Source organism: Charadrius vociferus, unplaced genomic scaffold (genome assembly GCF_000708025.1).
Source record: "Charadrius vociferus isolate BGI_N301 unplaced genomic scaffold, ASM70802v2 scaffold423, whole genome shotgun sequence".
Taxonomy (NCBI): domain Eukaryota; kingdom Metazoa; phylum Chordata; class Aves; order Charadriiformes; family Charadriidae; genus Charadrius; species Charadrius vociferus.
Window position 1 is genome coordinate 3,798,130 of NW_009648149.1, and position 11,854 is coordinate 3,809,983.

The window sequence follows — 11,854 nt, forward strand, 5'->3', positions numbered from 1 at the left end:
GAGCCGTACACCTAACAAATTAGTCTTTCAGAAGGCCTAATTCTATTCCCATCGATGTCAATTAAGTGTTCTTTGCATCCACTAAAAAAGGTTCAAATTCGAAATATTCCACCAAGAGCAGGTATTCAACAGGAAATTAATGTCTTTTCACTTGCAGGCTGAGAAACTGATAGGTACACATACATACACACACACATGAAATTGGTATTACTTTAATACTACCAAATAAATATTTTTCCGGAACAAATAGGTCTGGGCTGATTCCGATAACTTCAAAGCTGCCCCAATACCTCTTTATACATATTTAAACAAACTGATGTACTAGCTTCTACACACAAATGTCTTTCAACACTCAACAAGCAAGTTATAATGCGTAACAGGAACCACTATTCCTGAGACTGCTGTAAATTTTTTAGGAGTGACAAATACTAAGAAAGATTATCCACCACAAAAGCTAATGCCAAACTGCTCAAAAGACTGAGCTAAAGGACCACACATAGAAATACATTCAACACAAGTATTATCTTCACCCTTATAACTCTTGACACTCATGTTAAAACATTTCAGAACCCCTCTGCATGAAGTCACTAGGAGGTCACAAGAACTTGACATTTTGTCTGTAAAGGGGGAATAAAACAGTGAAGAAAATGAATGCGACTTCCAAAAGCACTACTCTTATCTGCTTCCACAACCAACTCTATATTGCGCATGCAGCAGCCAAACTAGAATTCAATACAAGCATTTTTAAGGCAGCTAAGCAAACAGGAAACATCAGTTCTATTTGGGGGGGAGGGTTGGGGTTTGGTTTTTTTTTTACCTCCAGAAGTTCATCCTCCAGTTGCAGAAGACCCAGTGTTGCAGCTGGACCATCTGATGCAATTGATGATATATAATGATGTCCATCAAAGGTGTCAAGTTCAACTCCTAATCTCAACGTGTGGATGGGTAATAGCTGCCAAAAGATAAGTACAGCTGAGAATGTGTATATCCTTAACTACCACAATATAAACACATTTAGGATTCAGTAGCTCACCAAATTAAACTAAGCACACAGTAAGATGATTAAGTCCTCATACTGACATCATCTGCATTACAGCACAAATGTCCATAATTTCTCTATACAAATTGTTTGCACAAATAGAAACAATAAATCTGCCCTTTGGGGGAAAATGAAATGTGAACTGTATTCTTAAATAGGTTACCGTATTGGAAAAAATGCAGAGAAAAGTACCACCTAAAGTCTACCCTACCCAAAAGGTGAGTTTTCAACAAGACTGACAGAAATTCCATAATCACCATAAAAACTCAGCACAAAATCAGCTGTCTTACTCCTTTAGGATCTACACTACTTTGAGCTAGGAAAAATATCCATGAAGCATCCTCTGCAAACAGCTAATAATACTGGCATCGTTATTTCCGCAAGGTGGAATCACCAATTTTGTGTTCGCCTTTTCCCAGTGGGCCTCCTTAATTTGGAATTTTTCTCTAGGGAGCCTCCAACCATTAGTGTCTCATGTCTGCTAGTATTAGGAAGACTAGACTAAAATTATGGCAACTTGGGGAGAAGAGATGATCAGCAGTGTCTGCACCTTCACTTTGGCCATTTTCTGGCTTTTTATTACTTAAGTTGAAACACTGACTGCCCTTCTGGCTCCCAGTTAATTCTGGATATTCAAGTAAAGGGAGCAATCCATTGATCCTCAACATTCCCACACCCCCATGTCTGACTATGAGTTTATGGTGTTTCTTCACTGAGATATTCCGACAAATATATAAATGCATCACCTCCACAAACCTCTTTTGCACAATATTAACATACAAATCTTGAAAATCTCATCAAAGTCTGAAATTAATTTCAGCTCTGACCATTTTGATTAAACGGACCTCCCTCTCCCTGAGCCAGGATGACTATGGCAAACTCTTCTGCAGAATGACAACATCGTGCAGCAGTTTCGAGCTCTGCTCCACTCCAGTGGCTTCTAACAACTGAATTTCAATGCAGTTAAGTACCCCAAAGTTTGACCGAGTATAAGCAATGCTTATATGCATGGTTTGGGTTTTGGCTGTGGGTTTTTGTCATTTTTTGGGGGGGGGGTGTGGGGGGGTGTGGGTGTTAAAAGTTTTGTGCCCATGCTACGAAATGGTATTGGACCAGTCCAGAAGACAAGCTGCATATTGGCAGCCATTTTTTTGGAAAAGTAAGATAGAGCCACAAAGCCACTAAATTTCTGAAACACATAAATCTGGAATTGTGTGATGCCCTCCTGGGATTACTCTGCCAATATATACCATGAAGGAAACCATCATAAAAGTCATACCTTTGAGTACTTCTGGAGCTCTGAATCATCCATAATGGGCATATCCACATTCACAACCTAAAATTGTACACCATAACATTTTTTCAATAGCAGGACAATAAAGACTTCACCAGAATTCTGGCAAAAAACTGATGAGCAAAATAAACCATACTTAAACAAAGTCACATTGATGCAAAATAATTTTAAACAAATGTTAGAAAAATCTTTCAGATACAGAACATTTACAACTAGGAATGTGGTGATTATGCACTATTAGCAGATTCCAATATTATCCTATTCCTGAAGCCTGAGTGCCAATTTTAGTCAAGTTCAGTAATCCTGTATAAGCACAAAATACCATTATGTTTGACACAAATACCCAAAGTGACTTGCCAATCTGAATTTGAAAAGTACGATAGCTTAAGTTATTACTTCAGGCTATAGTACAGCCATCTAACATCTAGACTAAACCACCATCTTCTGCAGCATGTTTCCAACATGGCTTGAAATACATGAGTTTAATTACCACATTTGAATGCAAAGTGGATTATTTTAAACAGTGACAAGAAATTCCTTCAGTATATCTTCATTTTTTTAATATTAATAAAATGACTATGTTCACCACCAGTTTTGTTGTAGTGTTCTTCCTTAATATAATTTATCTATAACCTTAGAAGGTTATTTACTCTAATTTTAAATGTAATAAGATGACATCTGTGGTGATCTATGGCCCAGGGTGGGAGTGTGGGACACTGAAGTTGAATATGTTTGGGAGGATTGCTACACTTGTTAGATTTGGAAAATATATAGCCTTGCAGGAAATCAGAAATTTCTGCCTATGAAACAACACTAAGCCTCAGCTTTTTCTTTAGGCTTAATTTTAAATAGGGCTTCCAGCATCTTGTTTTCCAACACCTCGGATATTTTTCCCAACAGACAGAACCCATTTCATGTCCGTTCAGTTGTAACTAAATGAATCTATGACTGCTAACAGCTCAGCTTGACTGCTCACACTTAGGTACCTGGCAACAAATCCCAGACAGTCATACATCCCTGTACAGACTTCCAGGGTCTCTTTCTGTTTCAGCGGGACCTCAGCTCCTTCCTTTGGTACCACAAAGGATCAGCAACACAGAAGCCATGAGTGACACCAAACCCTCCCTTCAAACAGTTATTTCCTCTGAAGAGAAATACTGCTGAGAGAATACTCAAACCTGTAGGCACCTTCACGGTGACTTTCCGGGGGCTGAGTGTAGGAGTGAGGATAGAGTGAAACAGGGACTGCACTGTCAGGCTGAAATCAAACTAAAGGTTGTTATTGAACGCAGCCGAGCAGGACTAGCGGTAGGTACAGACAACGAGAACTGGAAGAACCGAAAAATGACTTTCAAAATGGGATGCCACAACAGTTTCCTTCTATTATTTAAAAGGACCAATCAGTATCGTTTTCACTCCTGACATTTTACTGGTGGCAGCTAAAGAAGAATTAGCAAAGGATGGTTTCACGAACTAAGCAGTTTTTCGTCCTCTGTGGGAGGTGTGATAGTGCTAAGGGAAGTAATATCAGACTCTTGAAATGTAAGGATGGGAATACCAAGCAACTGAAGTGGGCAGCCAAACAGATTTATTGCATCATGTACATAATCTTACACGAACTCCACATCTTAAAGGAGTGCTAATGGAAAGGAGAGACGCGAGTTTCTCAAGGCAATTCTTAAAGCTACTTTAAATCTTCCAGTGAGTGACTGGAACGATGGCTACTCCAAGTAGTAAAAATAAGTGTCTCTAAATCAACTGGACAAGCATTGCAAAGACAAACGGGGCATTTTCTTGGTGGTGGTGAGAATTTTTTAAGTCTTTGGAAAGAACACTGGCTGGAGTTTTTTATCCGCACTCACTGGCTAACACAGCACTGAAAAACAGTAGTGAATTACAATTTCAGTCAACTCCTTTTGAAGATTCATCAAAACAATCTTTTGCTTGGCAATTATTTAATATGAAGTGAAGAAATATCTAATTGATACTGGCACCACAAAGCTACACCACCGTGAATTACTTCCTATTTTCCCAGCACATTTGAAAATCGTTCTTTCATTCTTCTAATAAAATGGTAAGATTCTTCGTGAAACACAAGAGCTCTATCCTGAGCCTTTTTTTCCAGTGCACAATTAAACAAATAGATCATAAATGAAATCATAAAAATGCCACATATTTTAAGTGGCTGCTATGATGCAGATTTCAAAGGACTGTTGATTTTCTTAAATCACTGTTCCTGTCTAGTATCTCTATAACAACAATATCTATATAAACAGAATGGAAAAAAAACCTCAACAACTCATTATAACACTTCTATATTTCAGCCTTGATGTTACAGGCATCAGAATTTGATGTTACTGATCTGTTCCCAACACTAAACTGTTCTATAAACAGCCCGTAATGCTAAGCTCACAGATCTGTAATTTAAAGAAATAACATACATGAATGTAATTTATGGAAAGATAACATACCATAACTTCATATTCAGGTCCCAGCAGGTTTTCCCACTTGGATTTCAGCTCATGTGCTGGAAGGAGTGGGACTTTTCCTAAATATGAAAGTGAATATTAAATTTACAAGCATATAGTACATTCAGAAGTGCATTTACTTCTAAATAGTTCAATAAAATTTCAGTGTAAATAAAAGATTAGAGGGAATAATCCCAAAAAGAAAAGTGCATTAAGCTGAGTCTATCAAACAGTGCAAATCAAAAATGTCTTTCTTAGGAAAACAATGCAAAATGTCAGCTACTGCTAACGTGTGATTTATTCAACTGAGAAGCAGAAGAGGTGATGCTTGCATTGATGAGATGCAAGTTCTGTACTGTATAGTACTGTAAATAAATCATTCTTTCAGGCTGCAAAACAAATTTCACACGACTTCATAATTTGTTGCTATAAAAATGCCTGCCACTCCAGGGAAGCATCCTCTCCCACCAAAATGAACCCCCTTAAGAAGTAAAACACCTGACAAGATATTGCTGTTATCGAGGGGCTGCGTCAGCACAATGCAGTCACAGACTTTATTTATACATTTGGCAGGTATAAAGGCTTGTCTAGTTTAATTAGGCCAGTAAGTAACATGAGCTTTAATATAAGCTCCAGTTCTAAACCAGTCTTCCGTGGGAACTTGGCTATCTTGACATTTATATCTTTTCAGCTTTCTTACTTATGCAACCAAGGCAGTATTACATTCATGTAAGACAATTTGACAGAGCTAGACAGCATAAAATGACTGGCTGCCCTGCATTTGACCTCATCCAGAAGCTCAGCACACATATAAAGTTCCAAGCTGAAGCAATGTTTAACTGGTAAGAATCAAGCTCTACAGCAAATTCCATCTAGCAGCTACAGCAGCAGCAACTGGGGTCTGAATTACCAAAACCTGTTTTTTTTCCCCCTGAATGACTGTAGTAGTTTGTCAGATGTCTAGACAAGGCACAGACCCCTTAGTATTGCTGATGTGTCACACTTAAATTTAGAATGTAAATCACAACCTTGCATTTTGCACGCAAAGTAGCGAGTAAAATACCTCAAGAGGGGAATTTTGAAGACACCAAGAGAAGCTCTGAGCCTACCTACTTGCAAAAGCCTACACAAAGGGGATGTCAAGCTGCCTCTGCTTTCAACACCTCTGGAGATGGCAAAGATAAAACATGAGCTTTGCAATACAATCCTCATTACACCATTTTATAACTTTGAAGTTTTCCGCTCACTAAAACCGAAGATTTAAGTTAACTTATACAACAAACAACCCATCACTGTATCTCTTCCAGTCACTTTCTGCCATGCCAGATAGGCAAATTCTGTCTGATCTGCACTGAGAAACTGAACTCCTCAGAGTCAAACAACCGAGATTTCACTTCGAAATATCCAGAGCATCTTCAACCTATAGGCTCAAGGAGATACAAGATATTCAAGGATTGCAGCAATTCAGACAACTATTTTCTGTCACCAAAAAGGAACCCCAACAAGAAAAAAACCTTGGGTTTGTAAATACATCCCACAGTTCTCTCTGAAATGTATTATCTCCTTAAAAAAATGGAAAGACAAATTGTCCCAAAATCCTCAGCTGTGAGTTAAGGGTTTTTTCCTCCATTGAAATTTAATGGAAGTTTTAAAGAAGAAGTTGCCTTTATGAGCCTTATTATCAAGCACAGGCTTATCACTATCTTAACTTCCCAACCGTACCAAAACCAAAACAACAGTGCATTTTTCTGCCCCTTCTATTTGCAGAAATATTAGGGACAGAAATTCTTTAGTCTCTTTTTCCGCTATTACAAAGCTACAGCATGAACGCGCAGGACCTAAGCATCTGCAATCCCCTGTGCAGCCAAATATAGATTTTAAGGTTCACCAGGAGTAATGAATCTTAGGGTCAAGTTCAAAGCTCAGTTAAGTAACTGTAAGCTGTGTTCAGTTGGCTGAATACAGATTTTTTTGTCACTTCCAAAACACATTACCAAAATCTATGAGTTGTTCAGAGCAGGTGCTGATGCACGCCTCCATTTCAAGTTTCCCCCCTTCTTTCTTTCAAACACACTTTGAAGTCTTTGCCTGTGACTTCCTCAGAACCGTGGAAATGTTGGCTGGAGGGATTTGGATTAAATATATTCAATTCCAATCCACCCAATTCACTTAAAATGCTCCTTTTCCCCCAAACAGCTTTTTCCACATGGCAGCTAATAGGAAGTTTCTTTCTAGTCTCTCATCCAGCTGGATTTCTCATGACCCGAGATACATACCACATCTTCTATAACATGTAAGACCTCAGAAATGAAAATGCTTCCCAGGGACCGCTTTCATTAGCAACAAATTTCAACATATTTAGTCTGTCCTTCTGTCTGCACTTCCATACAGTTTTTCATTTCTAATTACCAAGCATCAAGAGTAAATCACGAGCGTATTGCAAAAATAATCTTTCCTGGTCAAAAATTGCCAACATCTTCAAAATTGGGATCTTTTTTTCTTGCAATTTCCTCCTGGTTCCACAAACTTACTACACCAGGACATGTACTGTGCTGCAGTGCACTTCATTAATGCACTACCTTTATCTGCCCTGCTGTTGGATGGCTTTCCCCAGCTGTCTTTAAGCGCCTGACTAGCATCATCATATCTTTGGGTTTTGAGTACTGCTGCAAGGCAAAAGAAAGCAGTTCTGCCCAGTCTGCAGTCTTGCAGATGCAGCTGTTAAGTTAATTGCCTCTAGTCTGCTAGCAGAAAGTTTCAGGCCTCGTGCACACTGCATCTCAAACCATGTTGCCTTTGTAACAGAACTGCTTAAGCACGGTTTTGCCTGGCCAGAATTACTATTTAATACCTCTCCAGGAAACACAATTTAATAAGAATTTCACACAACTGCACTTAAAGGGAAGTAATACATATTTTATAAAACATACTTTTTACATTAGACTTCTAAAAGCATTTCCAGAGTTTAGTTAGAGCCTTAAATTAGCAGCATTTACTTTAGCACCGTTATAATGAAGTGCCCATCACCATGTCCAAAATAAGCGCCTATCTTTAGAATTTAAACTTGGCCCATTAAATTCTACTCCAAGGTGAAATGTTATACATCGTATTTCAGTGTGAGTACAATTTGCAACTAAGTATTTCAGCTTTTTAACAGAGAAACACACACACACATTTTATAGTTACATAAAGCTTTTGCAGAACCTTGTAACTTGAAGTGATTTTTTACGATGAAAAAATAACCAAAACAGTTTAATCAAGCAATGATACTTGCTTACCGTTCATTGCTCAGTTTCAAAGCCATGCCCATTACATTATCCTGCTGGCCCAAGCAGGACCAGCACCGCGAGATGGTATCAAGGACAGTATCGAACTGCCACCAAATAGCATCTTCAGTGTTTAAATTTTGGGATCCCAAGACACACTGTGCACACAAACAAATTATCCTGTATTCTCCAGGGTAAGGGGAGCTTGGATACCCAGGAGAACAGAAAAATCTCCTACTACACTTGCTACATGATGCACTGGGGAATGCAGTGCAGATATACCACACTGCTCCTGCAAGGAATCAGCATGGGTCCAACCAGCAGCCGTGAATCCCAGGCAACGAAGCCCTTGCCAGACCCAGGTGCATCTGCACCACACTGCGCAGAGCTCCAAGGAAGGGGATTACGAGATGTGCACAATGCTAGAATTGAAGGGGAGCCACTCATACACATACAAATTTGTTACAAACTCCTTTTGAAACTAAGGGCTTTGGAGTATTTATGGAGAGGCAGCGGATCCACATCAAAGCAGTTTGGATCTGCTACGAAAAAGGCTCAAAAATACAGTTTGATCCAAGCTGATTATCAGCAGAACAGGGATCACTAAGGTATATCTAGATATCACGCCTTGAGCCTAACACAGTTTGTTAGCTTCAAGCCAGGCAAAAGTGATTTTAGTTCCCAGCATAAACTGATCCTGGCATTGATATACCATATTTGCACAGCACTAGGGATTAGGTAACAAATTCCTCTGAAAGTTCTCTTTGCATCAGGGCAGACCTCTGCAGCCTGTGACACAAGATAACCCCATCACGAGTAGTCAGGAACTCACTACAGAGATATTGTTCGCTTCAGCAGAAAAAGAAAATACTTTATGCATAGGAAGTTCCACAGTAAAAAAGGACTGGGTAAGTGACACAAAACAGCATGTGTTGCTCTTTTCTCGCCTCTGTCCTAGCGAGTGTAAGCCCTCCTGGCTCTTCTGCCCCTAAACACATCTTACTGATAAGTTCTAAGTTATTCGTCCATTGTAACTACAAATCAGTATATGCTTTTCCATTCACACAGCTAAAACAATGCTTTGATAACCTCACATCTCAGCTACTCAGCCACCTCTGTTTTGGCTTCCTGTTTCTGGGAAGATGCAAAAGTCACAACAAAGGATGGCTGGTTACAAGGCTTGGACAGAAAAGTAAACCAGAATGGAACATAGGAACTGCTACATTTCTCTCGTTTCCAGGTTGTCTTTAATACTGACAGATCTTCCACAATCATAGCAAAATTGTTATTCATTGACAGCCATAATTTAGAATCCTCTATTACATCTACATATCTTAGAAACAACAAGGCATAAGGATAATTTATGCTGACTTTAACACAAGCTGTAGAAATTCACCCAGAAGTTCCTGTAGAAGAGCCCAGAAATCTGTAAGTGAATTGAAGCATGCCTTCTGCAAAGGCCTCCAACCTTGATGCAGGAGTCAGCTAAAAACCAAAGCAATCCACACCTTTGTGATCTGCTCCTGTGTACAACTGCCTTTCTTGTTAAAAACATATGCCAAATTTGAACTCCTGTCCACCTTCCAATCCCAGCTATCAGGTCTTTACTCCTATTACGCCTTTGCCAGAGCAGAGATTCTCATCTGCTTGCACTGGTGTGCAGCCAACAATTTCCAGTTTAGGTAGTAAGCTCAGGACAAGCAAGCCAGAAATCGCGCATCTAAAGACCAAACTCTAGTTTCCAGCAGTAGCATGGGAGGAAGCAGTATGCAACAGCGTTAGTACCACAAGGTAAATGAGTAGGGTCTGGGGAGCAGCAGGGAGCAAGGAGAGGTTCATTGCCAAGTGGGGAATCTCACAGGAGGTGGACATAACTTTTGGTAGGCTTCTTACGTCTCTGGCACTTCGGGAAATGTCAGTGACCAGGAGCGCTATAAGCAGGACAAGCAAACAGGAGCTAGGCAGTTACATGGCAGGTAGCACACAGGTGAGACAGATATTCATGAAAACAGCATCTGTCTCATTTGTGTGGAAAATGACCTACAATCGGAGACGTGTCACAACACATGATCCCTGGTCCTTGAGCAAGCCCTACTCCGTCAAAACTCCCAAGGGAGGATGCTGCAGCTCAGGTCACAGGTTGGTAGGAGGCCAAGTCTGGCAGCTCAGGTCAGTTCTGATGAAGTTACTGCAGTGCCAAAAGAGGAAACTGCAACAAACAGGCAGAGATGATGTACAGAAAACAAACAGAATATTTTTTAAAGACTGCATCACCTCCATGATGACACAGAATACACTCTTGGCAAACCTGTGGACAGTGCTACATTTTGGGGATAGAGTGGGGTGGAAGAGCTGATAGATCCAACAGGGAGAGCTTTACTTCAGAGGGATCTGAATAAAAAGCATTACAAAACTGGCAAAACATTAACATTCGCAAAAGCTAAAGATGGAGTAAACCACAACAGCCCATCAGTATTGAAAATAGATTAAAGACAATTCCAAAGGCTCAGAAGAGACTGCAAGATAACCTATCCACCTGTCTTATGTAGACTCTGCTTCTTTTCATTTTGAAGATTATCGTTCTGTTCTTGGTTTTCCTTATTCTTAGCATCCACACTGCTTTCAGTCCCTACAGTGCCAGGGGACACAAAGGTTGGAACAGTTGGCTGCACTGTGAAAACAGACGAAAAAAAAAAATCATATGCTGCAAATTATATGAACTAGTAACACTGCCTCATTAAGTACCCTTTTTTTTTTTTGGCTACACAAGAGTTTTGCACTCAATTTTCCTGAATCCCTTATTTCTGTTTCTTTCTGTTCCTCCTTAAGTGTCTCATTTTCTACAGTGTGCCCTTACAAAATCTAAGATCATGGGGTATCTAGTCCTAACTGTTAAATTAGGTTACTGTAAACTGAGTGAAAAATAAAATTAGTTTCTGAAAAAAAAAAAAAAAAAAAAAGGATTACCTCTATCTGAAGTTCTTTCTGAAGAAATAGTAGAAGAAGGTTTCCTTCTAAGTAAGGTCAGGCGTACAGTCTGTCCTGTGTTACGCAACGCCTCTACCACTTCTTGGTTGGTATAATCCTGTATATTAACTCCATCAACCTAAACCAAGAGAATCGTATCATATAATAGTAATCACATTACATTCTTAGGCTGCATGCACGTGCATATTATTTTGTGCAGAAATTATAGGGTTATTCACCCAAGACAGTAGTATTTGCAAAACAATCTCATTAAATCAGTTACATTTCACTAATTAGATAATATTTTCAAAATACATTTTAAAAGGAAACACAACAGTAATTTCTTCTGCCTTCATGGGGGAACCACAAAACAGAATTTACCAATCTAAGTATGCACTGATTTCCCCCTGCAATTTTTTGGCTTACAAAAACCAGCTTGAGGATTATTGTGGATGAAGCTTCCCAGCAAGAGCAGTCAACCTAGAACTCTGTTCAGTTCATTATCACTGCTAGTTTTCTCATGGATTTCTAACATGCCCCATACAAGCCTATACACATAACCGTCCATATAATCCACTCTGAACAGCCCAATTCTTACATCAGTTCAGGTGTTTTAATTTACACCCAAAATACTCCTTTCACCTCACTGCTAGATCATGCATCAATAGGGGCTTCTCCTGCAAAGCTGCAGATAAAAGCACAAGGTTGTATTATTTCTCAGTCTCACAAAGGAAAGCCGACTTTGGAAGGTCTGGGACAGTACACATTTGAAAAGTAATTTAAAATCATATCTCTATAAATATTATCTCTTAAAACAAAA

The 11,854-nt window shown here is 39.3% G+C and overlaps 1 protein-coding gene across 1 annotated transcript in view; it reads right to left on the reverse strand.

Annotated features, from left to right (window-relative positions):
• INADL (InaD-like (Drosophila)) overlaps positions 1-11,854 on the reverse strand; it is a 149,302-nt gene that overhangs the window by 121,850 nt on the left and 15,598 nt on the right. The window contains exons 10-14 of the mRNA XM_009883980.1: positions 11,035-11,173; positions 10,604-10,738; positions 4,805-4,881; positions 2,319-2,375; positions 818-952 (exon numbers count right to left, since the gene is read on the reverse strand). Of these exons, the coding sequence (XP_009882282.1) occupies positions 818-952; positions 2,319-2,375; positions 4,805-4,881; positions 10,604-10,738; positions 11,035-11,173 (543 nt within the window). The remainder of the gene's footprint in view (positions 1-817; positions 953-2,318; positions 2,376-4,804; positions 4,882-10,603; positions 10,739-11,034; positions 11,174-11,854) is intronic.